General features: G+C 38.3%; 1 protein-coding gene across 2 annotated transcripts; it reads left to right on the plus strand.

Annotated features, from left to right (window-relative positions):
* Positions 1–294: 294 nt before the first annotated feature.
* On the plus strand, positions 295–27,365 carry FAM221A (family with sequence similarity 221 member A). Of its 2 annotated transcripts, XM_058527257.1 has the most exons (7): positions 295–367; positions 2,983–3,156; positions 13,791–13,981; positions 15,610–15,816; positions 20,523–20,630; positions 23,052–23,134; positions 26,927–27,365. In XM_058527257.1, exons 1-7 carry the CDS (start codon positions 303–305, stop codon positions 26,993–26,995), a joined length of 897 nt encoding a protein of 298 aa, XP_058383240.1. In that variant the 5' UTR covers positions 295–302; the 3' UTR covers positions 26,996–27,365. The 2 variants fall into 2 exon arrangements, with proteins under 2 accessions (XP_058383240.1, XP_058383247.1); XM_058527264.1 differs by lacking the exons at positions 23,052–23,134; positions 26,927–27,365 and adding an exon at positions 20,763–21,261.
* Positions 27,366–27,433: the final 68 nt, after the last annotated feature.

Consider the following 27,433-nt stretch of genomic DNA (forward strand, 5'->3'; position numbering starts at 1 on the left):
GACACCTGCCAGACCAGGGAAGGGAAGCGTCAGAGGCAGGGTTTGGGGAGGGCGGTAAACAGCGCCCCCTGTCGGGCGGGGCTGTGCTGGGAGACAGCGGGTTTCTCGCGCCCCGCGTGGGCGGCCAGGCGGCAGCGCGCGCGCCCCGCGCCGGCACGGCGGTCTTGGGGCCGGGCCAATCCGGAGGCGGCCGGGAGGGGGCGCGGCCGCCGGGCGGGGCCCGCTCTGGCTCCTCCGCCGTCGGCTCGCGCGCAGGGCGGGCTCCGGGCGCGCGGCGCCGGCATCGCTCTTCCCCGCCGGCCATGGAGCGACTGACGTTGCCTCCCGGCGGCGCGGCGGCGGTGGACGAGTACCTGGAGTACCGGAGGTGAGGCGGCGGCTCCGCGGGGCGGGCGGGCCGGGAGGAGCGCAGGGGGCGCGGTCAGGGGCCCGCCGGGGCTCCCCGAATCCTTTCCCGGGCTGTTGGGAGAGGCTTACAGTGATTTCAAGTTTCGTCTTTCTGTAATTAAATATTTTAATGACACGCTGTTCTATTCTAATAAGTCTCTCCTGAGGCTAAGAGGTCTTCCTCTCCGACCGCTTCCCAGGAGGATTATTAACTCTAGCTTTATGCAAAGGTCCAATTGTTTTTTCTAAATGTCTGTCCAAGAATTACATATTGAATACGCGGGGCCTATAAAAGTTAGCAGATGGTAGTTGAGTTTGCATGGTAGTTTAGTAATAGGATAAGTCGTGAAATTCCAAACATGCTCCCAACCCCGAAGTGCTGGTTTTAGGAGAAAGCACGGACTGGTGTAGTTTCCGTGGTTCTGGAGAAACTCCTTTGCAGAAACTAGAAAAGCAGCTGCCTCTTTGGCTTGAGGACACGGCTCACTGCCCCGGGCCCTGACAAAGGCTGATGCACCTGCAGCGACCTGTTCTTTTTAAGGTCTCTCAAGAAAGCTTTTGACAGTTGGAAAACTGGGTGAGTGGGAATTTACTGGAGAGGGACAAGCAGGAGGATACTGGGGGGTGGGGCGGGGTTAATGTGTGTGTATAAAGGGGAATTGAGACAATCACAGCCCTGCCTGGGAAACCTGAGTGAGAGAGGCTGCTTGCCTGAAAGGTAGTCACCCCAGATCACCCAGGAGTTCCCTTGTTGACTGCACTCCCTCTGACTGTGTCGGTGGTATAGTTTTGGGTAACGCTTAAAAATGCGTGGTAATTCTGAGCCAGAAAAGTGAGGGTGAAGAGCTTGGTGGGTCAGGCCTCATCCCGGGTTCAGGTGGGTCCGGATAACTCCAGGAGTCCTGTGGTCAGAACAGCTTCCACCCAGCCCTCACCCAAGGCAGAGATGGCCCCTTGAGTCTCCCGGGCTTTTCCCTAGGAGCAAGTTGCTGGGCTCTGATGTTGACTGATAACTTAGATATTTAGACGTTTAGATATGTGGATTGTGGGCATCCAGCTGTAGTCTCTTGCCTGGCCCAGAAAATGTTAGGGCCTGATGGGAAATTATTTTTGCAAACATAAATAACCTGGAACAATTTGCTATAAACATTAGAGCCTTGCTACTCAAAGTGTAGCCATCATGGACCAGCGGTGTAGGCATCACCTGGGAGCTTGTTAGAAATGCAGACTCTCAGGCCCACTCCAGACCTATTAATCTGAATCTGCATTTGAACTAGATCCCTTGGGGATTCTGTAACTACAGTATCTTTTGAACTACATTGGTTTAGAATTTAAATACAAATGATCTCTTTAAAGGTCCGCATTGATCTTAAAGTCTTTCTAGTGCCTGTCGGTATACTTTTTGGTAGCTATAATAAAGCAAAATGGCTTAAAACTTTATCTCAGAATAAAATTCTCTTTGTTTTTTCACACTTGTATATCTAAATTATTTAAGGAAGAAAGTTGTGATGATTTCATGGCTTCTGAATTGGTTTTATTTATCCGCCTCAGCTAAAGGCTTGAAAATATGGAAAAAGGTATGGATTGCACAAAAAATTATATAGCATTCTGCAAACAACACTTTTCATGATTTTTAAAGGGGGATATTTTCACGGAGAAGTTTCTTCAATTTTGAACAAATTCTTTTAATTGTGCTTCCTTTTTCTCCAGGGAAACCAACTCTTAATTTATTAAGAAATTAAGAAATAATGGTGAATTAATTTTTCCCATAAAATTTTGAGGTCTTGCTTCTGGGATTAAACAATGATGCACCTGATTGCTCAACACACATGTGGGTTTGAGCTTGTTCAGATCCAAGGGTGTTTGTGGGTCCTGCATTAGTTTAAACTCCTAGACAGGGTTTAGAGTTGAGTACGGACATTAGTCATGTTGTCTTCTCTGGTGATGTTTTTTGTACTATTTTTAAAGGAGGAAAATGTTAAAATTTTTAGCAGTTGAGGTTCCAGCTTTTAATGAGAACAATGAGCATGTTTGCTTCAGAAATAAAGGAGAAATTGGGATGCATGTGTGGTAATTCTCCAGTGGTAAACTGTGATCATTCAAGTCAGATGTTATAAATTCATTGACTTTCTTGTTTATAATTTTCTTCTATATGGGAAGCAAAAGCTTTATTACCATTGTATGTAATTTTGCTATTAACTGAGCCTAAAGTAAAAAAAACTCAAAGCTGAAGCAGCCTTTCCTTTGACTATACAAGTATAGTTTTTTTTTTGTGAGGAAGATTAGCCCTGAGCTAACAGCCGATGCCAATCCTCCTATTTTTCCTGAGGAAGATTGGCCCGGGGCTAACATCTGTGCCCATCTTCCTCTATTTTATATGGGATGCCACCACAGCATGGCTTGAGAAGCAGCACATCGGTGTGTGCCCGGGATTTGAACCTGCGAACCCCGTGCCACCAAAGCAGAGCATGCGCACTTAACCGCTATGCCACCAGGCTGGCCCCATATACAAGTATAGTTTAATTTTAGAGTTTAGTATTTTTAACCTGGAAAATAAATAATTAGGGCTTAAGAGAAGTATTTTTTTCCTTCTAGAATTGTCGGTGAGGATGATGGAGGGAAACTTTTTACTCCTGAAGAATATGAAGAATATAAAAGAAAAGTTTTACCTATGCGCTTACAGAACAGATTATTCGTGAGCTGGCGATCACCAACTGGAATGGACTGTAAACTTGTGGGGCCAGAGACACTCTGTTTTTGTACACATAGGTAAGATCTTTATTCCTAAGTTTTCTGGCGATTAGAAATTATAAAACTGTAGCAGAGCTTATCTTCCTTCTATAAATAACATTATTTGTGATAACTGAGAAACATTTAAAAATAGGCCTTTATATAATATCCTGGAAATAATCTAAAGGTTTTTTTTGCTATAATTAAAAAATTTCTATTATATTCTTTTAGAACTCATTATGGAGTCCATCACCTTAAGCATCTCTTCTCTTGCCATTGGTAAGAAAGATATGGCGCCCCTGTGGCTTTGCTGGGGGTCTTTTGGTTAGGCTGGGAGTGGAGTCTACCTCTCCCACCGCTGGACAGATAGCAGAGGACTGCAGAGTTGCTTCAGTGACCTACACTGAACAGGTTACCAATTTACAAGTAGAAGGATTTCTCCTCAAATTTACTAATCTCCCTTTATACTTTAAGAAATGTGTTGTGTCGATACCTTTCTTTAAACAAACAAAAATACAAGCACACAGCTTTTTATTACAAATGGTCCTTTTCCGGGGAAAGCACATGGAAGAAAGGAATACACGAGGCTTCAGTCGTTGACGTGTGTTGCCTGTACCTGAGGGTTGCATTTGGTTATGTGTCATGTTCTACTTAAAATTATTCTATTGTCACAGGTCACAGTTGTAAAGCTCAAAGGGACAAAGCTGCTTCACGGAAAAATCACTGAACCTATAATGTATTTTTAGTTAACAACTTTAACTTTTCCAAAGGAACCACGGAGGGAGAACTGCCCTGTTGTAATAGTTTCTGGGGCTCTTTGATGAGAGACTCTTTGTATAGTTGCTGTTTACAGACTTGCAGTTTGCCAAAGGTTGTTAGGCAGTTGCTAGGATGAGTAATGTTGTATATAGATTGACTTGAGACTTACATAGCAACCCCAAGGAAAATACTGTGGAGGAATGGAGGATGAGGTTTGCGTTGATATCTTTCCAAACTGCAGAGGAGTTTGGTAGATTGTGTTAGTTTTATCATTTATTCTTGTACAAATTTAGTGCCAGTCTCTAATCTATGTATAATTATACAGCATGGAATTAACCTTCAAAATGGACTCAACCCAACTTCGATGGAAAAGTTTTCTTTAGTACTAGTCACTCAGTGAGATCTCTGCCTAAACTATTTTTTTTCCCTATTATAAAAGCAAAACATGGTTATTAAGGAAAATGAGGAATATACAGAAGAGTAGAAAAAAGACTCACCGCCGAAAGCCAGCTGCTGTTCATACATTTTGCTATATTCATGAAATTTTTTCCTTATGTCGTTCATTTAGTTGTTGTCAAATATGTGTGTGTATAAATATTGAACTAATTTTTCATGACAGAATCACAGAAATACGTTTCCACGTTGTTATGTAGTAATCGCAAACAAGATTTTTAATACCTGCTCGGTGTTTCAGCTAGTCCAGTGGTGTTCACTGTGTGTTGTCGAGCGGTGAGGGCGTCTCAGGGTGCACCAGGTGGAAGGGCAGGTTAGGGGAAGGACAGAGTCCAATTCTGGCTCTTTGCCTTGCTTTAACCAATTCTGCTTTTATCGGTTTTATACATTACGGTTCTGTAGAAGATTTTATTTGAAGAAAGGTTTCATTGCTAAAAAGTTTGAAAATTGTTGTCTAGTAACTCACCTGTCCATTCCCTTATTATTAGGATGTTGTGTATGTATATGTATAATGTATGTATATAGATATTTTTGCTATTTTAAATACTGTTGCTAATACTATCTTTATGCACAAAGCTCTTTTTATACATGGAATTATTTTCTTAGGGTATATTTTGCTAAAAATGAACTGTCTAGGTTAAAGGATGGATCTTTTTAAGTTTCCTAAAACATGATTTTTTGAGATTGGTTCTTTTGTAACACTCTTGACAGCACTGTGAATTATGTATAGTTTAAAAATCTTTGGCTCTTCTTGCGGTATCTCATTGTTATTTTAAATTCTATTACCTAAATTAATATTGATAATAATACATTTAATATTATTTTACTGAGTATCACCTTGTGAGAAGAAGGCCTATTTAAGAAAATTACTTAAACAGTGTTTTAATGTAGAGCTTTGTCTTTTAAAAATGTTGATAATTTATTTTGAAGTTAAAAATTAAATTATATTAAAATGAATTATATTAATATATATTTTTAGAAATTCAGTTTATTTTGATTACATTTAATTTTTTTAATTCATTCATGCAATAAGCCTTTTTTAAATTGAGGTAACACTGATTTATAACACTGTATAAATTTCAGGTGTACATCTTTATCTTTTGCCTTCTGTATAGACTACATTGTGTTCCCCACCAAAAGTCTAGTTGCCATCTGTCACCATACACATGTGCCCCTTTACCCCTTTCACCCTCCCTTTACCTCCACTTCCCCCCTGGTAACCACCAATCTGTTCTCTGTATCTGTGTGTTTCATTTGTTTATCTTCCACATATGAGTGAAATCATGTGGTATTTGGCTTTCTCCATCTGACTTATTTCATTTAGCATAATACCCTCAGAGTCCATCCATGTTATCACAAATGGCAAGATTTCATTCTTTCTTATGGCTGATTAGTATTGCATTGTACATATATACCACATCTTCTTTATCCATTCATTTGTCAATGGGCATTAGGTTGTTTCCTAGTCTTGGCTATTGTGAATAATGCCGCAGTGAACATAGGGGTGCATATATCTTTTAGAATTAGTGTTTTTGTGTTCTTTGGATAAATACCCAGAAGTAGAATAGCTGGATAATATGGTAGTTTTATTTTTAATTTTTTGAGGAATCTTCATACTGTTTTCCATAGTGGTTGCACCAATTTACATTCCCACCAGCAGTGTATGAGGGTTTCCTTTTCTCCACATCCTCTCTGACACTTATTATTTCTTTTCTTTTTAATAATAGCCATTCTGATGGGCATGACGTGATATCTCATTGTGGTTTTTATTTGCATTTCCCTAATAATTAGTGAAGTTGAACATCTTTTCATGTGCCTGTTGGCCATCTGTATATCTTCTTTGGAAAAATGTCTGTTCAGATCCTCTGCCTGTTTTTTAATTGGGTTGTTTGTTTTTTTGATATTGAGTTACATGACTTCTTTATGTATTTTGGATATTAACCCTTTATCAGATGTATGATTTACAAATGTCTTCTCCCAATTATACGTTGTCTTTTCATTCTGTTGATGGTTTCCTTTGCTGAGCAGAAGCTTTTTAGCTTGATGTAGTCCCATTGGTTTATTTTTTATTTTGTTTCCCTTGCCTGAGGAGAAATATTCAAAAAGATACTGCTGAGACTGACGTCAAAGATCATATTGTCTGTGTTTTCTTCTCCGAGTTTTATGGTTTCAGGTCTTACATTCAAGTCTTTAATTCACTTTGAGTTAATTTTTGTGTATGGTGTAAGATAGTGGAAATTTGTAGAAAGTAGTAGAAAGTAAGATACTTTCATTCTTTGGTATGTGGCTGCCTAGTTTTCCTAACACCATTTATTGAAGAGACTTTCCTTTTACTGTTGTATGTTCTTGGCTCCCTTGTCGAAAATTAGCTATCCGTAGATGTGTGGGTTTACTTCTGGACTCTCAATTTTGTTCTGTTGATCTGTGTGTCTGTTTTTCTGCCAGTGCCATGCTGTTTTGATTACTATAGCTTTGTGGTATATATATATATTTTTAATAATTTTATTTATTTATTTTTTCCCCCAAAGCCTCAGTAGATAGTTGTATGTCATAGCTGCACATCCTTCCAGTTGCTGCATGTGGGACACGGCCTCAGCATGGCCGGAGAAGCGGTGCGTCGGTGCATGCCTGGATCGAACCCGGGCTGCCAGCAGCGGAGTGTGCGCACTCAACCACTAAGCCACGGGGCTGGCCCTGTGGTATATTTTGAAATCAGGGAATGTGATGCCTCCAGCTTGGTAATTTTTTCTCAGGATTACTTTGGCTATTTGGGATCTTTTGTTGTTCCAAATAAATTTTAGGATTCTTCTATTTCTGTGAAAAATGTTACTGGGATTTTGATAGGGATTGCATTTTATCTGTGGATTGCTTTAGGTAATGTGGACATATTAACTATGTTAATTCTTCCAATCCATGAGCACAAAATACCCTTCCATTTCTTTGTGTCTTCTTTGATTTCTTTCAACAGTGTTTTTTTTTTTTTTTTTTGTGAGGAAGATCAGCCCTGAGCTAACATCCGTGCTAATCCTCCTCTTTTTGCTGAGGAAGACCGGCTCTGAGCTAACATCCATTGCCAATCCTCCTCCTTTTTTTTTTCCCCCAAAGCCCCCCAGTAGATAGTTGTACATCATAGTTGCACATCCTTCTAGTTGCTGTATGTGGGACACGGCCTCAGCATGGCCGGAGAAGCGGTGCATCGGTGCACGTCCGGGATCTGAACCCGGGCCGCCAGTAGCAGAGCGCACGCACTTAACTGCCAAGCCACGGGGCCGGCCCCTCACAACAGTGTTTTATAGTTTTCAGGGTACAGGTCTTTCACCTCCTTGGTTAAGTTTATTCCTAGGTATTTTATTCTTTTTATTGTGATTGTAAACGGGATTGTATTCTTTTTTTTTTTTTAAGATTTTATTTTTTCCCCCCCAAAGCCCTAGTAGATTGTTGTATGTCATAGCTGCACCTCATTCTAGTTGCTGTATGTGGGATGCGGCCTCAGCATGGCCGGAGAAGCGGTGCGTCGGTGCGCGCCTGGGATCCAAACCCGGGCTGCCAGCAGTGGAGCGCGCGCACTTAACTGCTAAGCCACCGGGCCGGCCCTGGGATTGTATTCTTGATCTTTCTGCTGGTTCATTGTTAGTGTATAAAAACACAACTGATATTTGTATGTTGATTTTGTACCCTGCAACTTTACTGTATTTATTTATTATTTCTGATAGTTTTCGGTGGATTCTTTAGAGTTTTCTATATAAAGAACCATGTCATCCACAAATAGTGACAGTTTCATTTCTTCCTTTCCAATTTGTATATCTTTTATTTCTTTTCTTGTCTAATTGCTCTGGCTAGGACTTCTGATACTATCTTGAATACTATGAGAGTGGGTATCCTCGTCTTGTTCCTGTTCTTAGAGGGATAGCTTTCACTTTTTCACCCTTGAGTATGATGTAGGCTGTGGGTTTGTCATATATGGCCTTAATTAGGTTGTGATATTTTCTTTCTACACCCCTTTTATTGAGAGTTTTTATCATAAATGGATGCTGAATCTTGTCACATGCTTGCTCTGCATCTATTGAGATGATCATGTGATTTTTATTCTTTATTTTGTTATTGTGGTGTATTATGTTGATTGACTTGTGGATGTTGAACCATCCCTGCATCCCCAGAATAAGTCCCACTTGATCGTGTTGTATAATCCTTTCAATGTATTGCTGTATTCGATTTGCTAATATTTTGTTGAGGATTTTTGCATCTGCATTCATCAGTGATATTGGCCTGTAATTTTCTTCTTTTGTGTCACCCTTGTCTGGTTTTGGTATCAGGGTAATATTGGCCTTGTAAAATGAGTTAAGAAGCGTCCCGTCCTCTTCATTTTCCTGGAAGAGTTTGAGAAGGAGAAGTATTAAATCTTCTTTGAATGTTTGATAAAATTTACTGGGGAAGGCGTCTGGTCCTGGACTTTCGTTTTTTGGGAGGTTTTTTTAAAATAATTTTATTTATTTATTTTTTCCCCCAAAGCCCCAGTGGATAGTTGTATGTCATAGCTGCACATCCCTCTAGTTGCTGTATGTGGGACGCGGCCTCAGCATGGCCGGAGAAGCAGTGCGTCGGTGCACGCCCGGGATCCGAACCCGGGCCGCCAGCAGTGGAGCGCACGCACTTAACCGCTAAGCCACGGGGCCGGCCCTGGGAGGTTTTTTATTACTGTTTCAATGTATTTACTAGTGATTGGTCTATTCAGATTCTCTATTTCTTCTTGATTCAGTTTGGGAAGTTGCATGATTCTAGGAATTTATCCCTTTCTTCTAGGTTATCCAGTTTGTTGGCATATAGCTTTTCATAGTATTCTCTTATAATCCTTTGTATTTCTGTGATATAAATTGTAATTTCTACTCTTTCATTTCTGATTTTATTTATTTGAGCCTTCCTTCTTTTTTTCTTAGTGAGTCTAGCTAAAGGTTTGTTAATTTTGTTTATCTTTTCAAAGAACCATTATTAGTTTCATTGATCTTTTCTATTGTCTTTTTTAGTCTCTATATCATTTATTTCTGCTCTGATTTTTACTATTCCCCGCCTTCTACTGATTTTGTGCTGTGTTTGTTCTTCTTTTTCTAGTTCCTTTAGATGCGATGTTAGATTGTTTATTTGAGATTGTTCTTGTTTGTTGAGATAGGCCTGTATTGCTATAAACTTCCCTCTTACTACTGCTTTTGCTGCATTCCATAGATTTTGGTATGTTGTGTTTTCATTTTCATTTGTTTCCAGGTATTTTTTGATTTCTCCTTTGACTTCTTCATTGATCCAATAGTTGTTCAGTAGCATGTTGTTTAGTCTCCACATATTTGTGACTTTCCCAGCTTTTTTATTGTAGTTGATTTCTAGTTTCATACCACTGTGGTTGGAAAAGATGCTTGATATGATTTCAATCTTCTTAAATTTGTCGAGACTTGTTTTGTTTCCCAACATGTGGTCTATCTTTGAGAATGTTCCATGTGCACTTGAGAAGAATGTGTATTCTGCTGCTTTTGGATGAAATTCTATATATGTATATGTATTAAGTTCATTGGGTCTAATTTTTCATTTAAGGCTGGTGTTTCCTTGTTGACTTTCTGCCTGGCTGATCTATCCATTGGTGTAAGTGGAGTATTAAAGTCTCCTACTATTATTGTGTTGCTGTCAATTTCTCCCTTTAGGTCTGTTAATAATTGCGGTTTGGTGCTCCTATGTTAGGTGCATATATATTAGTAAATGTTATGTCTTCTTGATGGGTTTTTCCCTTTATCATTATATAATATTTATCTCTGTCTATTGTTATCTTCTTTGGCTTGAAGTCTATTTTGTCTGATATGAGTATGGCTACACTCACTTTATTTTGGTTGCCATTTGCTTGTAGTATCATCTTCCATCCCTTCACTTTGAGCCTATGTTTGTCTTTAGAGCTGAGATAGGTCTCCTGGAGGCAGCATATTGTTGGGTCTTGTTTTTTAATTGCTTCAGCCACTCTGTGTCTTTTGATTGGTGAATTCAATCCATTTACATTTAGGGTGATTATTGATATATGATGGCTTAATACTGCCCTTTTGTTTTCTGGTTGCTCTACATTTCCATTGTTTCTTTTTCCTCGTGTTTCTGTCTGCCATTCAGTTTGGTGGTTTTCTGTGATGTGTTTCTCAGTTTCCTCTTTTTTTATGTTTTATGACTGTTCTGAATTTTTTGTTTTGTGGTTATCATGAAGTTTGTGTAAAAGTTCTCGTAGGTAAGATAGTCCTTTTTCTGCTGATAGCCTCTTATCTTAATTTGCCTTTGCAGATTCTGTCCTTTTCTCTTCCCATCTAGGTTTTTGTTGTCACAGATTATCCCTTTTTGTGTTGTGAGTTTGAAGTCATTATAGTTTTTAATACTTTTTTTTTTTTTTGTGAGGAAGATCAGCCCTGAGCTAACATCCATGCCAATCCTCCTCTTTTTGCTGAGGAAGACCTGCTCTGAGCTAACATCTATTGCCAATCCTCCTCCTTTTTTCCACCAAAGCCCCAGTAGATGGTTATATGTCATAGTTGCACATCCTTCTAGTTGCTCTATGTAGGACGCTGCCTCAGCATGGCCAGAGAAGTGGTGCGTCGGTGCGTGCCCGGGATCCAAACCCGGGCCGCCAGTAGCAGAGTGTGAGCACTTAACCGCTAAGCCACGGGGCCGGCCCCAGTTTTTAATACTTTTTTATACTTTTAATATTTTTAATACTTCCTTTCCCTTTAACCTTCATGTTATAATTAAGTGTACACTATCTTATTCTGATACAGATTTGCAATTTTCTCATTTTCTCTATATATCATGTTGCTCAAAGCTTTATATACCTTTGCCTTTTTGTTTCAGGTAGGAGAGCTCCTTTCAACACATCTTGTAAGGCAGGTCTAGTGGCAGTGAACTCCCTCAGCTTTTGTTTGTCTGGGAAAGCATTTATTTCTCTTTCACTCCTTTATTTCTGAAAGATAACTTTGCTGGATAGAGTATTCTTGGCTGACAATTTTTGTCTTTCAATATTTTGAATATATCTTTCCACTCTCTCCTGGCCTGTAGGGTTTCTGATGAGAAATCTGCTTATAGCCTAATGGGGATTCACTTGTAGGTTGTTTTCTTTATCTCCCTGCCTGCTTTTAGTATTCTTTCTTTGTCATTGATTTTTGATGGTTTTATTATCTTGTATCTTGGAGAAGGTCTTTTTGTGTTGCTATAATTGGGTGTTCTATTAGCTTCATGGATTTTTATATCCAGTTCCTTGGGCAGGTTTGGGAAGTTCTTAGCTATTATTTCTTTAAATAGGCTCTCTGCTCTCTTCTCTCTCTTCTTCTTCTTTTGGGATATCCATTACCCTTTCTAATGGAGTCACATAATTCTTGTAGAGTTTCTACCTTTTCTTTTTGATTCTTCATTCTCTCTCCTTTTCTGCCTGCATCATTTCTAGGTGTCTATCTTCAAGCTCGCTAATTCTCTCTTTGGTGCCATCTGCTCTATTTCCAGTGCTTTATAATGCATTCTTCGTCGCATTTATTGAGTTCTTCAGCTCCAGAATTTCTGTTTGGTTCTTTTTTAGAGTTTCAGTCTCTTTGGTAAAATAGTCTTTCTGTTCATTGATTTTATTCTTGAGCTCATTGAACTGCCTTACTGAGCTTTCTTGTAGCTTGTTGAGTTTCTTCATGACAGCTATTTTGAATTCTTTATCAGTTGGATCACTATCTTCTATGACTTTATGTTTAGTTTCTAGAGAATTGTTTTCTTTTTGTAATGCCATGGTACCGTGGCTTTTTATGGTGCTTGCTAAATTATTCCTCTGTCAGTGCATTTATAGCAAACGTTTTTTATTTAGGTATAGTTTTGTTTTGATTCAACTGCTTAGAGATTAGAAGCCTTTCTTTTGTTTTTCATTAGAGGGCCCTATAGCACTAGTTTTTGGTTTCTCTTACCTGAGCTGCCTCTGGCTGTATTTGAGGATCTGCACATTCTACCCTCCACTGCCTCTATTTGGGCAGTTGCTGGTACTCTCATCATTGCTGCTTGCACTTCTGGGGGTCACTGATGCCTTGCTGTTGCTGGTGTCGCAGTGGTCGCTAGCTTTGCTGCTGGAGCCACAGGAATGGCTGACACCTCAGCCATGTCTGGGATCATCTGGGTTGGAAGCTCCACTGCCATGGTAGGGGGATGGTGGGGAGGGAGCCTGGTACACAGGGCAGTGTCGCAGCTGTTGCCTGTTACCTTGTGGTCGTATGTGCTACTTCGGTTGGGATATACGAATCCTGTGCACATCTTTGCTGCTGCTACCAGGGTCTGAGCTGGGCCTGGAATCATGGGGCTCTGCCTCCACTGCTGCTCCATTCCTTGTGGCTGCAGGTATTGCTGCAGCTGGCTGGCTGGAGTTGCACGCGTGCCTTTGCTGCTGCCCACCAAATTCTCTGGGGTTGGGGATGGCTGGCTCAACTGCTGTGGCCGAGATCCAGGGTCCTGGGTTCTGCCTCTGCTGTTCCCCCTTTTAACCTCCTCTGTGTGCTCCAGTCCACCCAGCTTTGTATGTACTGATGTGTGTAACGCTCTCTAGAGTGTTAGGCATTGTAGCCTTTGTTGGGTTATGGATGTTTTATTCACTGTAGATTGAAGACAGTGAGTAAAGAGACAAAAGAATCCTCTCATGCTGCCACGATGATGACGTCCTATTAATATATGACTACTGAACTCATTTCAATTTTTTTATTTTTATTTTATTTTTTTTAAAATTTTTAATTTTTTATTTCATTTCATTTATTTCATTTCATTTTATATTTTATTTTTTTGGTGAGGAAGATCAGCCCTGAGCTAACATCTGTTACCAATCCTCCTCCTTTTGCTGAGGAAGATTGGCCCTGGGCTAACATCCCTGCCCATCTTCCTCTACTTTATATATAGGATGCCTGCCACAGCGTGGCTTGATAAGCGGTGTATAGGTCCGTGCCCGGGATCCGAACGTGTGAACCCTGGGCTGCCAAAGTGAAGCACATGAACTTAACCACTATGCCACTGGGCCAGCCCTGAGAACTTATTTCAATTTTAAATAGCAAACCTGTGAAAATAAATTTAAGTAATGCACTTTGGTAAAAAGAATTTTTATAAAGAACTTTTTTCATACTCTTAGGTTGTCCTCCATATTAAAGAATCTATAGTGGTAAATATTTTAAGGGAATTATACAATATTTCTTTGTATATTGCTGTGAAAATTCTTATTAAATAACTGAAAATAAAAATATAAAAGAGTGACGGTTTTCTCTGACTAAAGCAACATAGCTGACAGAAGTACTGCATATAGGGGAGTTTATTTTCACCTTACTACCAAGAACAACAAAACCAAAATAAAAATAAAAAAGCATTTTGCATTTAACAGAATAGAAATTATAATTTATGGCAATACTTGCATTGTGTTTTTATTTCTTCCATTTTATTCTTTTTAGGTATAAACAACATAAAACTGACTTTGAAACGATTCCACAGCAGCGCCCCATTAGTCTGCCTTGCCGAGTGACTGGCTGCCAGTGTGGAGCTTACCTTTATGTCCCTCTGAATGGTGCGCAGCCCATTCGCTGCAGGTGCAAACACTTTGCCGATCAGCACAATGCTGCGCCTGGCTTTATATGCAATGCCTGTGAGTTGCATTATTATAAACACACAAACAGAATGTTTTTATTTCTTTATTGAATATTTAATGTGTCTTTGTGCCAGTTTTATTCAGCCATAGAGTCAGTGTTAAACAACTAAGAAAAATTTGATGGATAGCTACTCTAAAATTTTATTTTTGTGGAAAAACTAAGAGTTACTTGTATGCTTTGCAGTCATAAGTCCTAATCTTATGTAATTCAAATAACCAATAGTAATAGATTTTAAAGAATCACTAGATGTGATCTGATGCAAATTTTTGAATAGTGGGAGTTTTATCAACGAAGTTCTATTTACAGGTTTTTAACAAGGATTTTATAAGTCAAAAAAATTTTATAATTTGCTAGTAGATTATTGTTATTGCCTAAAACATAGGCTGATGGGAAAAGGAAAATGTAACAAGATAATTTTAACACTTGATATGCAGTAGCACTGTTAACTTAGTACCTGTGTGCAAATTCCAGCCCCCATCCCATATCCCTTTCGCTTAATCCTCCTTTTAAAAACCCTTTGAAATAGGTAGGATATTAGCCCAGTATTTTTCTACAGGAGATAGTTATTCCAGTTGCTTTTGTAGTACTTTGAATTGAAATCTTATGATGAAATGTGTTATAAAATGTTTTTAATGACAATGGCAGGAATAAATGTGTTTCATTGGCTAAGTATGGAAACAGTTGGATAAAACTTATTTATTACATGCCTTGATTCCCATACACATTTGTCAGAAGTGTGATTGTGTAAAGATTTTGTTAGTGGTGTATTCTGGCCTCCATTTTAATATGGTTTTTTAAAATATATACAGTAATTTTATTAAGATATAATTCATGTACCATACAACTCTTCCATTTCAAGGGTACAATTTTAATGGTTTTTAATATATTCACCGAGTTGTGCAACCATCACCATCATAAATTTTAGAACATTTTTGTCACCCCAAAAAGAAACTCTGTATCCATTAGCAGTTATTCCTTATTCCTCCCCACCCCCAGCCCTAGGCAACCAATAATCTACTCTCTGTTTCTCTGGATTTGCTTATTCTAGACTTTCATATAAATAGAATCATAGAATATTTGGTCTTTTGTGACTGGCTTCTTTCACTTGGCGTGATGTTTTTATGATTCATCCATGTTGTAGCGTGTATCAGTACTTCTTTCCTTTTTTTTGTTAAATAATATTCCATTGCATCCTTTCTGTGTCTGTTGGTTGACCTCCAGTATGGCTTTTATGGGGAATTGATCCACAGGGAAGTTTCCACATTCTCTCTTTACCTGGTCCTGGCTACTGGGCTGTCCCCACCACACCTGCTTTTAACTCAGTATTTGAGGAGAGGATCTGAATTTCCTGGCTCTCAGTGTTTAGCCTGATTTCTTTTAGTCCTAGTTGGTTTTTCCAATATGTTTTTTCTGCTACATACCCCTTTTCCACTCTAGTATCTTTCAGAAGTATGATCTGTGGCTGGGAGGGAGTTCAGGGGCTGGAGGTAATAGGTACAGCAGCCAGAGGAGAGTGTATGAGGGATCTAGATTCAGGTGATTTTGGCTAAGCTAAGCATTTTTAGGGCAGAGAGCTCAGTACCTATATTTAAAAACATTTACTTCCCTTTACATCTTGATTCAGGTTCCAAGTGTTCAGGATTCCATAGTTGCTTCACTTGTGCTTGTGGTCAGCCTGCATATGCCCATGACACAGTAGTGGAAACTAAGCAAGAGAGACTGGCTCAGGGAAAACCGGTGGGACAGGATGTTCCTTATGCAGCAATGGGAGGATTAACTGGCTTCAGCTCACTGGCAGAAGGCTACATGCGATTAGATGACAGTGGAGTTGGTAAGTGATGATATTTGAAATGTAAGCTTGTCATATTGTTTTATGTGTGCTAACAATAGTGAAGCCTTATATTTGTTTATCACTTTATAGTCTTCATGTTTTTTTCAGAAAACATTCTCTCATTTTATTTTTATTTTTTTAAAAAGGTTTTATTGCCACTATACAATATATAGTCATTATAGAAAATTTAGAAAACACAAGAGAAAAGATCACTCCTACCCCAGTACTCATACCCAAATTCCAACCCACAACTCCATTGTTTGTAATAGCTGAATGGTATTTCTTTTATTTGATAAAAATACAGTTTACCTAAACTGTTACTCTACTGTATGCAATTTTTGCCATTATAACCATCTCATTTTTGAAAGATGGGCTTATGTCCACGTGTGCATATGCACATGCATGTGTATATATGTTATCACATCTATAATAATGTGTACACACATGCACGTATGTCTGTAAATGTATGTACACACATGCATATGCTTGCACATATAAAAGTTTTAAGTAATGTATGGAAAAGTTTAATTGGTTATATCTCAAACTATTGAAGGTAGCTGGATCTTTCTGAGTTGAGTGGGATTGAGAAGAAGGATATGATTCCTATCTACTTTAAATACTTGTGTGTGTGTGTATTTTTTTTTACAAGCATGTATTTTATTACAAAAATTACATAAATATAGATGAATATTTTCTTGTTATGAAAGATTCAAACAATAGAAATGAAGTATAAGGCTCCTTTGAGCACTTCTCTTTACCCCAGATTCTTTCCCAGAGGGTAATTTGCTGTCGTATGTATTTTTCTTTTTTTTTTTTTTTTGGGTGAGGAATATTGGCCCTGAGCTAACATCCGTTGCCAATCTTCCTCTTTTTGCTTGAGGAAGACTGGCCCTGAGCCCACATCCGTGCCAGTCCTCCTCCACTTTGCATGTAGGACGCTGCCACAGCATGGCCTAATGAGCAGTGTGTATGTTTGTGCCTGGGATCTGAACCCGCGAACCCCAGGCCGCCAAAGCAGAGCACACAAACCCAACCATTATGCCACTGGGCTGGCCCCTGTATTTTTCTTTTTAACATACATTATTATAGTTTAGTTTTTTTTTAACTTAGAAAAATTTTGAAGGCTTATTATGTCAGGACACACAAATGTACTTAATTCTTTTTAACTGCTGCATAGTATTCCACACTATAGATATATCAGTTTATCTGAACCATTTTTTTCTTTGTGGCATTTAGATTGTTTCCATTTTTTTCCTTTACAAATAGTCATGCCAAAAAAATCCTTGAACTTGTTTCCTTGTGTACCATGTGAATTTGACTGTAAGATAGATATAGAGAAGTAGAATTGTTGGGTTGAAATGTGTGCACATGTGAAATATTAATACATACTATCAAATCGTTGTCCAATAGTGCTGTACTTGTTTATCCTTCCTCTGGTGATGTTTTAGTTTACCTATTTCCTCATATTTATGCTGATTATTGATATCATTCAACTTAATTTTTTGCCAGTCTGATGTGTGAAAATGTTATTGTTGTTTCAATTTGATTTCCCTGGTATTAGTGATATGAGTCTTCTCATATTTATTGGCCATCTTACTTTCTGTTTCTGTTCATACACTTTGCTCATTTTTCTGTTTTTATCTTTTCTCATTGATTTATAGGAAGTCTTATATATTCTGTGTACTAATCCTTTGTTATTTATCTTGCAGATATTTTCTTCCAATCTGTTATTTTGTCTGTTGGTCTTTTTTTTTTTTTTTTTAACAGTTTTTAAATTTTGGAGGCATGCCTTCCCTACTCTAATTTCCTAAATACGTTCTCCTTCATTTTACTCTCATACTTATTTTTTTTTGTTTTTATGTTTAGCTTTTTCATGTATCTGGAATTTATTTTTTGTGAAAGTGTGAGGTGTGTATAGCTTCAGTCTTTGTCTAAATTGATGGCAAGTTATCCAAACACCATTCTTTCCCAAATAATTTGAAACTTCATTTTTATCATATTCTATCATACTCTCTATTTTGTGCCATTGCCCTATTTGTCTATCCAATGCCAATATTACGTATTTTAAATTATTCTTCTTCAGAGTGTGTTTTGATATTTGGTATGGTCAATTCCTCCTCTTTGTGTTCTTTTTTTCAAGATTGGCTTGATATGTTTGTGCATTTTCTCTTCTAGGTAATTTTATAACTGTCTTGTTAAGTTCCATAAATAAATCTTTTTTCAGTTTCCATGGGTGCACGATTTTATTAGGTTCATGCACTAATTACTGGTGGCAAGAAATAGTGATGATAATGATGTTGTTGATCATGATTGCAGCTTTGTACTGCCAGGAGTTGTTCCAGCGTCTTTACATCTATTATCTCATTTAATCCTCATAACAACTTTGAGTTAGGTGCTATTATTAATCCTACTTTACAGCTGAGGAGACTCAGCACAGAGAGAAGTACAACATCTTTTTTTTTTTTTTTAAAAGATTTTATTTATTTATTTTTCCCCCAAAGCCCCAGTAGATAGTTGTCTGTCATAGCTGCACATCCTTCTAGTTGCTGCATGTGGGACGCGGCCTCAGCATGGCCGGAGGAGTGGTGCGTCGGTGCGCACCCGGGATCCGAACCCGGGCCGCCGGCAGCGGAGCGCGCACACTTAACCCCTAAGCCATGGGGCCGGCCCGAGAAGTACAACATCTTGTTCTGTGTTAGTCAGCTAGTAAGTGTTAGGGTTGGGTTCAACCCAGAAATTGTTCTGGGCTCAGTGGTCTGCCTCATTGTTGTCTGTTTCTGTGCAGCTGCCATATTGTTTTCACTACTACAGCTTTATAATAAATTAATATTTATGACTTCATTTTATTACTTCAGAATTTTCCTGACCTATTCTTAACTTCTAATTCTTTCAGAACTTTGGCATCATTTTTTGGAAACATTTGATTATTACAAAACATTCTATTATAAAAACATTGTATTGTTTTAGTTGATATCACGTTGAATGTATAGATTAATGTAGGAAGAATTGATATTTTAAAATACTGAGCCTCTTCATTTATTCATCTTCTTCTGTGTAGCTAAGTGGAATTCTGAAGTTGTCTTCATTAAAGTTCTGCACAATTTTTAATTCTATTTCTAGGTATTTCATCTTTTTTTTTAATAGCTATCATACAGGGGTTTTTTTCTTCCTTTATATTTTCTAGCTGAGTATTGTTCATTTATATAAAAGCAAATGTTTTATGCTGCTTTTGTTACTAGTCATTATTACTTAATCTTAGAGTTTTAAATAAATGTTTAGATGATTTTACAAATAATGATATTTTTGCCTCTTCCTTTCCAATGTTTATGACTCTTCTTCCTCTTGACTAATAAAGATGGCTGGTACTTTCAGAATAATGCTAAGTAATAGTGGTAGTAGCCGGCATCTTTGCCTTTTTGTGACTTCTAGTATTTTATCACTTAAGCATCTTAATAATATAAAGAAAGAAAACCTCCTCATTCTGGGCCGAGGGAAGGTGGGGTGAAGAATGATGAGAGTGAGGAGAGGAAAAATAAGATATTTTTGTCTTGATTTCAGATGTGAGGGTGCTTGGGGCAGAGGGATGTCTGCTCTTTTAGCCACGTAGAGTTCTGGACAGAGATGACCTCCTGCTGGAATCTGGTTCCTTTATGACACGGAAGGAGTCCATAATTCTCAGCTCTTAGCGGTGCATGGACTGCAGCTGAGCTGTAAGGCAACGGGTCTGCCATGTCATCTGTCATGGCAAGGGGCAAAGGTGACCCTAGAGCAGAGCTAGAGGTGGGTCCCCTGAGCTCTGGGGGATTCAATAGAGGGAGTGGCAGACATTGAGGGGTCTGTACTTCTAGTGAGAGCAAGTGTGAGGCTACCAGGCTCTGCCAAGCTGAGACTAAATTACAGTTTACACCAGCCTTGAGCATTTGGGATCAGTAGTACACACAGCAACCAGAGGACAGCACAAGGATCTGACTGGACCTGAGCCCCTTCTCTTATATTCCCTCAAGCCACATGGGAGCAGAGCTGGGGAGGGAGGGGGGCAGGAATCTGCAAGACTGAGCAATTGTCCCACACTGTTTACGTTATGAAAAAGGACTAACTTTTAAAACCAAATAGGACTAAAAGTTTATTTCCTTCCCTCTACCTGCGGTATGGGGATAGGGATGTGGGGGAGGTGTGGTTTGTGAAGAAAATAGAACACTTGTAAATTTTCTCTGCAGCTTCCTTCTTTTTGGTCCAGAAGTCAATGTATTTAGCAGTTGGTCTTTGTAGTTGATGGTTTGGGGTTGTAGATGTTTCCTCATTTCAATGAAGAAGTTTTCTTTATTTTTCATACTTTCTTTTTAGTTGGTTTCCCAGTGAGGAATAGAGTGAAAATATACTTCATCTGCCTTATTCACCTAGATAGTTTTTATTGTAAATATCCTGCTTTTGATAGTGTTTTCTAACTATATTAAGGTTTTGTGCTTCTTTGCTGAGATACAATTATGTTTGTGCATAATATTTTTTTTCTGTGAAAAAGGTCTCTGAGAAATGCAAAAATACTTTTACCCATTTGCCTTTACTTTATGTGGTAAATAAAAATCTAAATAAAAATTTCCTTTTTACAGATTCTGCTGAGGTTGTAATTTAATTCACATTTGAAATAACTTCTTTGTATCTGAACAAATAGAAATTTAATTTTCCTTCTTCAAATATTTTGTTCTCAGGTGCACCTTCAGTTGAATTTTTAGACTCTCCAGTTACAGCCAGGGACCACCCATTTCTAAAAGCATTTCAAGCATCATCTAGTTCTTCTCCAGAAACACTAACAGATGGTAATGAAATTAAATTGAGGAATATTTTTGGTTGTAGTAAATAAGAATATAGATTGATTCATTTTCTAGATATCTCTCTTTTCTTCCAGTATTACCACAATTTGATTGTCATTTTGTTTTTATATTGGCCAGGCACTGAGAAAAAGCAAGAAACTTCATATTTTATTTGGAAAAATTGCTAAGTCTGGGAATTATGAAGATTCTGATAATACAGTAATTTGAAGTTTTAAAACCGTATTGTGGTCCCTGTTATTGCTTTGATGTCTGAATAAGAGAGCCCTCTAGTGGACTAATTGCCTTAATCCTCTAGGTTATCTCAAACAGGATGTAATCCAGTGATAACTGTCGGTTAGCAAGGTTTTATCACTTATAAATTATACATAAAAATGAATAGAATTCATTCTGAGCACTAATATTCTATTCCTTTATTGAAAACAAGAATAAAAACATTGAAGAAGAGGGGCTGGCCCCGTGGCTTAACAGTTAAGTGCGCGTGCTCTGCTGCTGGCAGCCCGGGTTCAGATCCCGGGCGCGCACCGACGCACCACTTCTCCGGCCATGCTGAGGCCACGTCCCACATACAGCAACTAGAAGGATGTGCAGCTATGACATACAACTATCTACTGGGGCTTTGGGGAAAAATAAAATGGAGGAGGATTGGCAATAGATGTTAGCTCAGCAAAAAGAGGAGGATTAGCATGGATGTTAGCTCAAGGCTGATCTTCCTCAAAAAAAAAAAATTGAAGAAGGAATTTGTATGATTAATTAGGTATTTAAGATTTAAAAATATTTTAAAAGGAGGATTTTCTTTGATTTATTTGTATTTTCATACAGCCTTTCTAGATACTCTGACTTTCTCCACGAGAGATTCTAAGGCAGTTTATGAAAATGGCACACGATGAAGTAATGATAAAATATAGATAGATGTAAGAAATCAAAACCAAGAAAAAGGACACAATTGTGTCAGCTTTCGAGGTTGATGTAATTGCTGCATTAAGCTTCAGTTTTGACTGAGTGTAGTGGCAGGCAGGGCACAAAGGAGGGTGCCATCAATTAAATACTTTTCATTATTAGAAAGGAGGAAACGTGAGTTCCTCAGTGCTAACCAAAGTTATGCCAATGCCGGATTTTAAAGACGTCTATGGAGTGACCCTCAATGATGCAGTGGCCCAAGGTCCTTAAAAACTTTTTTTCAGCAAATGCAGCATATGGTTGCTCATTCCTGATAGTCACCAAAAATGGTAATATACCATTTTACCAGATAAATGGTAGCATACCATTAAAATGCAACTCAATGAAGTGATTCTGCAAGAGGCTTGGCTCAAATGGTCCAATGTGATCCAGGGAAAGAATCAGAGTTTTCAGATGAATGGATAGATAGCATGTATTCAAAGCAATTTTTCTCAACAAGACTTTTGTTACATAGTTGACAGAGTGTGGTTATACTCTGTGGTGATTGTATGGAGTTATGTGATTTTTGTGTTGCTGGTTGAGGGTGAATTCATATCCTTTAAAAACTAGACAGGTATTCAGGTTGATATTCTGTTTTGGATGTGGAGGGACCCAAACAAGACACTCTGGGGTCTTTCTTTTTTTTTTTTTGTGAGGAAGATCAGCCCTGAGCTAACATCCATGCTAATCCTCCTCTTTTCGCTGAGGAAGACTGGCTCTGAGCTAACATCTATTGCCAATCCTCCTCCTTTTTTTTTTTTCCCCCCAAAGCCCCAGTAGATAGCTGTATGTCAAAGTTGCACATCCTTCTAGTTGCTGTATGTGGGACGCAGCCTCAGCATGGCCGGAGAAGCGGTGCATCGGTGCACGCCCAGAATCCGAACCCGGGCCGCCAGTAGTGGAGCGCGCACACTTAACCGCTAAGCCATGGGGCCGGCCCTCTGGGGTCTTTCTTATGAGAACACTAATCCCATTCAGGAGGCTCCACCATCGTGAGCTAATCATCACCATAGGCCTCGCCTCCTAAGACCATCATATTGGGCATTAGGATTTCAGCATATGAATTTGGGGGGGGACACAAGCATTCAGACCATAGCACAAACCTTGTATAATTACTTCTGTGCATTATCTTTTACAGTGTTACATGAATTTCTACTTCATCTATAAAATGTAAAATGTAGTTGAACAAAGCTCAGTGTGCTCTTATATGAAATAGCTATATAGTGTTATATAATATGAACCAGTTGAATATTTGAAGAATGTTTGCCAATGAAAATTACTTTTGTCTTATGAAGCTCTGCTTTCTAGAAAAGGATTTAGGTAGTAGGATTGATTATCCATTTAGACCATTTCTGGTTTGAAAACTAAAAAATTATTACCAGGTAGGAGGAAAGTTTTCTTTCTGTTTTTTATTTCAAGAGAATTTATAATTATATAAATATATTACTTAGAATTTTTTTGCCTTGTTAGTAGGTACAAGTAGTCAGGTTTCTTCCTTAAGGAGACCTGAAGAGGACGATATGGCTTTCTTTGAAAGACGGTACCAGGAAAGGGTAAGTCTGTGGGGAAATCTGCTTACATTAAGCATTTACTTGTAACAAAGACACTATAGAATGATTATTGATTGTGGATCATCATTAAAAATAATTCATAAAGTCTTTACTTATAGCTAGTGTTAGGCCTTGAGACTTATTTAGAACAATTCAGAGAGAAACAGGACTAATGAATAATATGATATGTAATACACTGTTAATTTACGGAGGTCATAAAGATTGACTAAATATACAAATATAATAGTCAATAATAAACATCAACCATCAGCAGATTCATAAATTATGTGTTTCTTGAATTCTTAATATGTAGTATTTCTTCTTCTTAGTGGCTTCTAGGCATATCTAGACTCAAGTTAAAATTGCCCAATAGCCTTTAAGAAACACAACACTAGTCATAAATGTATTTTAACAATTTCCAGGGCTCAACAACTACAACATTGATGTGTTCCCAGCTTTCAGTATTGATAATTTTCATCAGTTCTCCATCACACTGTAAACTCTTTGGGGATAAAAGTAGTATTTTATTATTCTTTGTATTTTCCCCATAACTAAGTATAGTGCCTTGTACATAATAAATTTTCGATAAATATTTATGGAAAATTGAAAAATAAACACAGATATAGTAGACATTTGCTTTCATACATGTCATCTACTTAAACGTTTGATGTGTCTCATTGCAGTGTTCATATTTGAGAGTTTTGTTTTTGTTTACCGCCAGATGAAAGGCTGTTGGCTTGATGAGGTATGGGGGATGGTATCCAGCCATATGGTACATTCCCCTTTGTGGGTTTTATTGTCTAACTAGGTAATAAGTGCCGTGAAAGTAAAGGCACTCTTGTCACTTTTTATTGTATTCTCTACAACTCTTAGACAAGAGCTTGTTGAGTAACTGAAGGTGTGGAAAAAGGTGACCATTAAATAAATTCACCATCCAAGAGCAGAGGGAGTGAGTAGGGGACAGAGAGTTTAACTTGGTTTTCCTAATGAAGAATTTTGGAGTAGATGGGGAGAGTCCTGGATATGATTTTAGGCAGAGCTAGAAAATAGAACTTTCTGCAGTGATGGCAATGTTCTATATCTGTGCTGTAGCCGTTCATCATATGTGACTCTAGAAGTCTAAATTTTAATAAATTAAAATTTAAAATTAATTCCCTGAGTCACAGTAGCCACATTTCAAGTGCTCAGTAGTCAAATGTGGCTAGTGGCTACCTTATTGGACAGTGCAGAAAGTTCTTTTGGAAAGCTCTGGTCTAAGGGAAAGAGGTGTTAGTAGGATCTCAGGAGGGAGATGAAATGGTCAGAGTGAGGAAAGAAAAGGCTATTTTTGCAGCATCGTTAAGGATAGACTTTTTTTTTTTTTTTTTTTTTGTGAGGAGATCAGCCCTGAGCTAACATCCGCCAATCCTCCTCTTTTTTTGCTGAGGAAGACGGCCCTGGGCTAACATCTGTGCCTATCTTCCTCCACTTTATATGGGACGCCGCCACAGCATGGCTTACCAAGCAGTGCGTCGGTGCGCGCCCGGGATCCGAACCAGCGAACCCCGGGCCGCCGCAGCGGAGCGCGCGCACTTAACCGCTTGCGCCACCGGGCCGGCCCCAAGGATAGACTTTTAATAAAATCAGTCTCTGTTCTTGGAATTCACAGCTGAATTTGTTTTTCCTCATAGGCTGATGAGGGACAGGGTTCTCGAACTCCTTCCTTCCCTCCTCCAAAAGCCTGGGTAGTTGACTACATTGAAAACATGCCAGTGGTATTTGCTTGTGGGAAGATAATAGGGGGAGTTCTTATTTGTGAATGTTTTAGAGGACATACCTGGCCCATCCAGACTGCTTATTATAAATAGACCTAGAATTTATGGATTTATGAGATGTTCTTTACAACTCTCTGGCCTGTGCGATTTATGGATTTATGAGATGCAGCTTGTAAACTCTCCAGCACATGTGGTTAATGGAGTATAAAAACTAAGAAGCTCAAACCTAAACAACTTACTCTGAGCTTACATGTACCATACACATTGTTAGTAGTCATCTTTTACTCCAGAAAACCAAGACGCGTACCACTGAGGGAAAAGGGATGATTGGGAAGCTGAATGTGATAGGTTCAGGGCCCCCTTAGACAGCAGTGCTATGTCTGTATCTGGTTTTTGCTTGTATCCTTTGCTAATCATTGTAGCACTTGGTGTGGGGAAGAACCTATGATTACTGTGAGTTGGCTTTGGTAATTAAAGACTTCATGGTAACATAGTTTACTAACTACTTTTAGATATTATTAAGAGTTGCTTCTTTTATATATCAGGTCAAATTATTTTCTTCCGCTGTGGATGACCCTGGTCTTGTTTCCCCAAGAAAGGAGAATTTTATTAAGAAAACATTTATCAAAGGTCAACTAGGGCAAGGCATTGTGTTAGTACCAGGAAATTAAAAAAAAAAAAAGAAAGAAGAAGAAAAGGAGGAACAGGAGAAGGTATCTGCTCTGTGGGCACTAGATGGATGTATTTGCTAAATACTATTTCAAATGAGCAAATGCTTTGGCTTTTTGTTTCCTTAGCATCTTTGCTCTTTTTTGATGTTACTACAAATCTAACACTTTGCCCTAAATGAGAGGGGAAAGGGGACTAGCATTTGTTGTGTGCTTATTAAGTGCCTAGATCTTTATATATATGATCTTATTTATACCTTTAGGACAACCCTGAGAAGTACCTATTACTATGACCTTTTTTACAAATGAGAAAACTTGGTTAAATAACTTGCCTTAAATAAATGGTAGATGCAGGATTCAAATACTCTTCTCTCTGACTCCAGAGCCTATAATCTTTGCCCTAGAATAGGGAGTTCTTTGGGGGCCCTTCAGAGGACGTGTTGACTGATAACAGTGTGCAGGAATGATTAGAGTATATGATTTCTGAAGGAGGTTCCCAAATAGCTCAAAGAGGAGAGAGAGGGAAAAAAATGGGGAAGAGACAGAGGTGAGATTCATCCTGTTTTATTATTGGAAAGTTATTATTTGCAGTTTGATGAGATTGGGTAGACTGGTTTTACTGGGTTCCTCTGGTTTCTTGATGTTATTCCATCACCTTAGATGGAGGAGGCTCTGCCTCCACTACTGTGCCGCATATCTTCTCTCCTCTTCTCTGCAGGGGTGAGGCAGCAGTGCTGCCTCTGGGCACTGGTGTGCGTGAGTGTGAGTGGTAGTGAGGCAGAGGCGGGTGGGCTTTGTGTTCTCTGGGGTTTTTTCCCATGGAAAGGTTTTTATGTTTCTAAAAGATCAGAAGGCTGCTGCTTAGGCTATGTTAGCTGCTTCTTTGCTTCAGTTACAATGGAGAAGGACAACCTTCAGGAAGGTAACTGTGGAAATGTAGAAACCAGAATTATAGGAAACGGTCCTTAAAGCAGTCCATGTTCAGAGATAATCCAGCTGGATTGGGTATATTCTGTAACCCTGTAGGGAATGTGCATATGGGCTGGATATAAGGTTAGGCATTTCAGCTTTTTTTGTTTTTTTTTTTTTAAGTTTTAGTGGCAATTTATTCATTTTCTCCAAAGCAATATTCACTATATGTTATTTTTATTAAAATGCTTCTGTGAAGTTGAAATCAAGCCATATTTTAAAAATACAATTAGGTCCCTTCAACTATCAGATTTTGGCTTTGGTATTTAGCAGCTTAATAACTGCTAAATAACTGTGTGAAATGGCTGTGATAAATAAGACAAATCCAAATGAGGTATCTGCACCCATTTTTTCTTTAGAATATTTTACAAATTATTATATCAACAAATATTTTAAATTTTCAGATAAAAATGGAAAAGGCTGCTAAGCTGAAAGGAAAAGCACCATTGCCATCAACTACAAAACCTTCATGAAGACTACTGGGGAAATTAAAACCATCATCTAAATATGTCTTTCTTGTGTTTATTTAAATATGATAATATAGTTTATCTCAATTTATTTACTACTTTTACTGTGTAAAAATGTCTTTTTGGGTGTTTCCTTCCTTTATTTAAATAAGTGAAAATAGTTTATATTACTTTTGTCAAAATTCATGATTTACTACTTTGTATATACTTTTTCTCTCTGCTAACATATAAGGTTATTTTCATATTAGTCAAAACCTGACAGTACAGTAAATATTTTTAGTCTATCATAATTTAACTTTTTCAGGATATTTAAAAATTAAAGCTGTTATTGAGGGTTTTGAACAAACATATAAGGGCCATTGTTTCATTCAAAATAGTTAAGTTACAATCCTTAATTTTTTAAAAAAATTTTGTAATGTTGATTTATGTTTTTAAATAAAAAAC

The sequence above is a fragment of the Diceros bicornis genome, chromosome 3 (assembly GCF_020826845.1).
Source record: "Diceros bicornis minor isolate mBicDic1 chromosome 3, mDicBic1.mat.cur, whole genome shotgun sequence".
In the NCBI taxonomy this organism is placed as follows: domain Eukaryota; kingdom Metazoa; phylum Chordata; class Mammalia; order Perissodactyla; family Rhinocerotidae; genus Diceros; species Diceros bicornis.

Excerpts from the sequence above, each read along its gene's own strand:
- FAM221A (XM_058527257.1), top strand. The coding sequence starts at position 303 with ATGGAGCGACTGACGTTGCCTCCCGGCGGCGCGGCGGCGGTGGACGAG. Across the intron at positions 368-2,982 it reads GAGTACCTGGAGTACCGGAG|AATTGTCGGTGAGGATGATG; the intron begins GTGAGGCGGCGG and ends TTTTCCTTCTAG. Across the intron at positions 20,631-23,051 it reads TCCAGAAACACTAACAGATG|TAGGTACAAGTAGTCAGGTT; the intron begins GTAATGAAATTA and ends TTGCCTTGTTAG.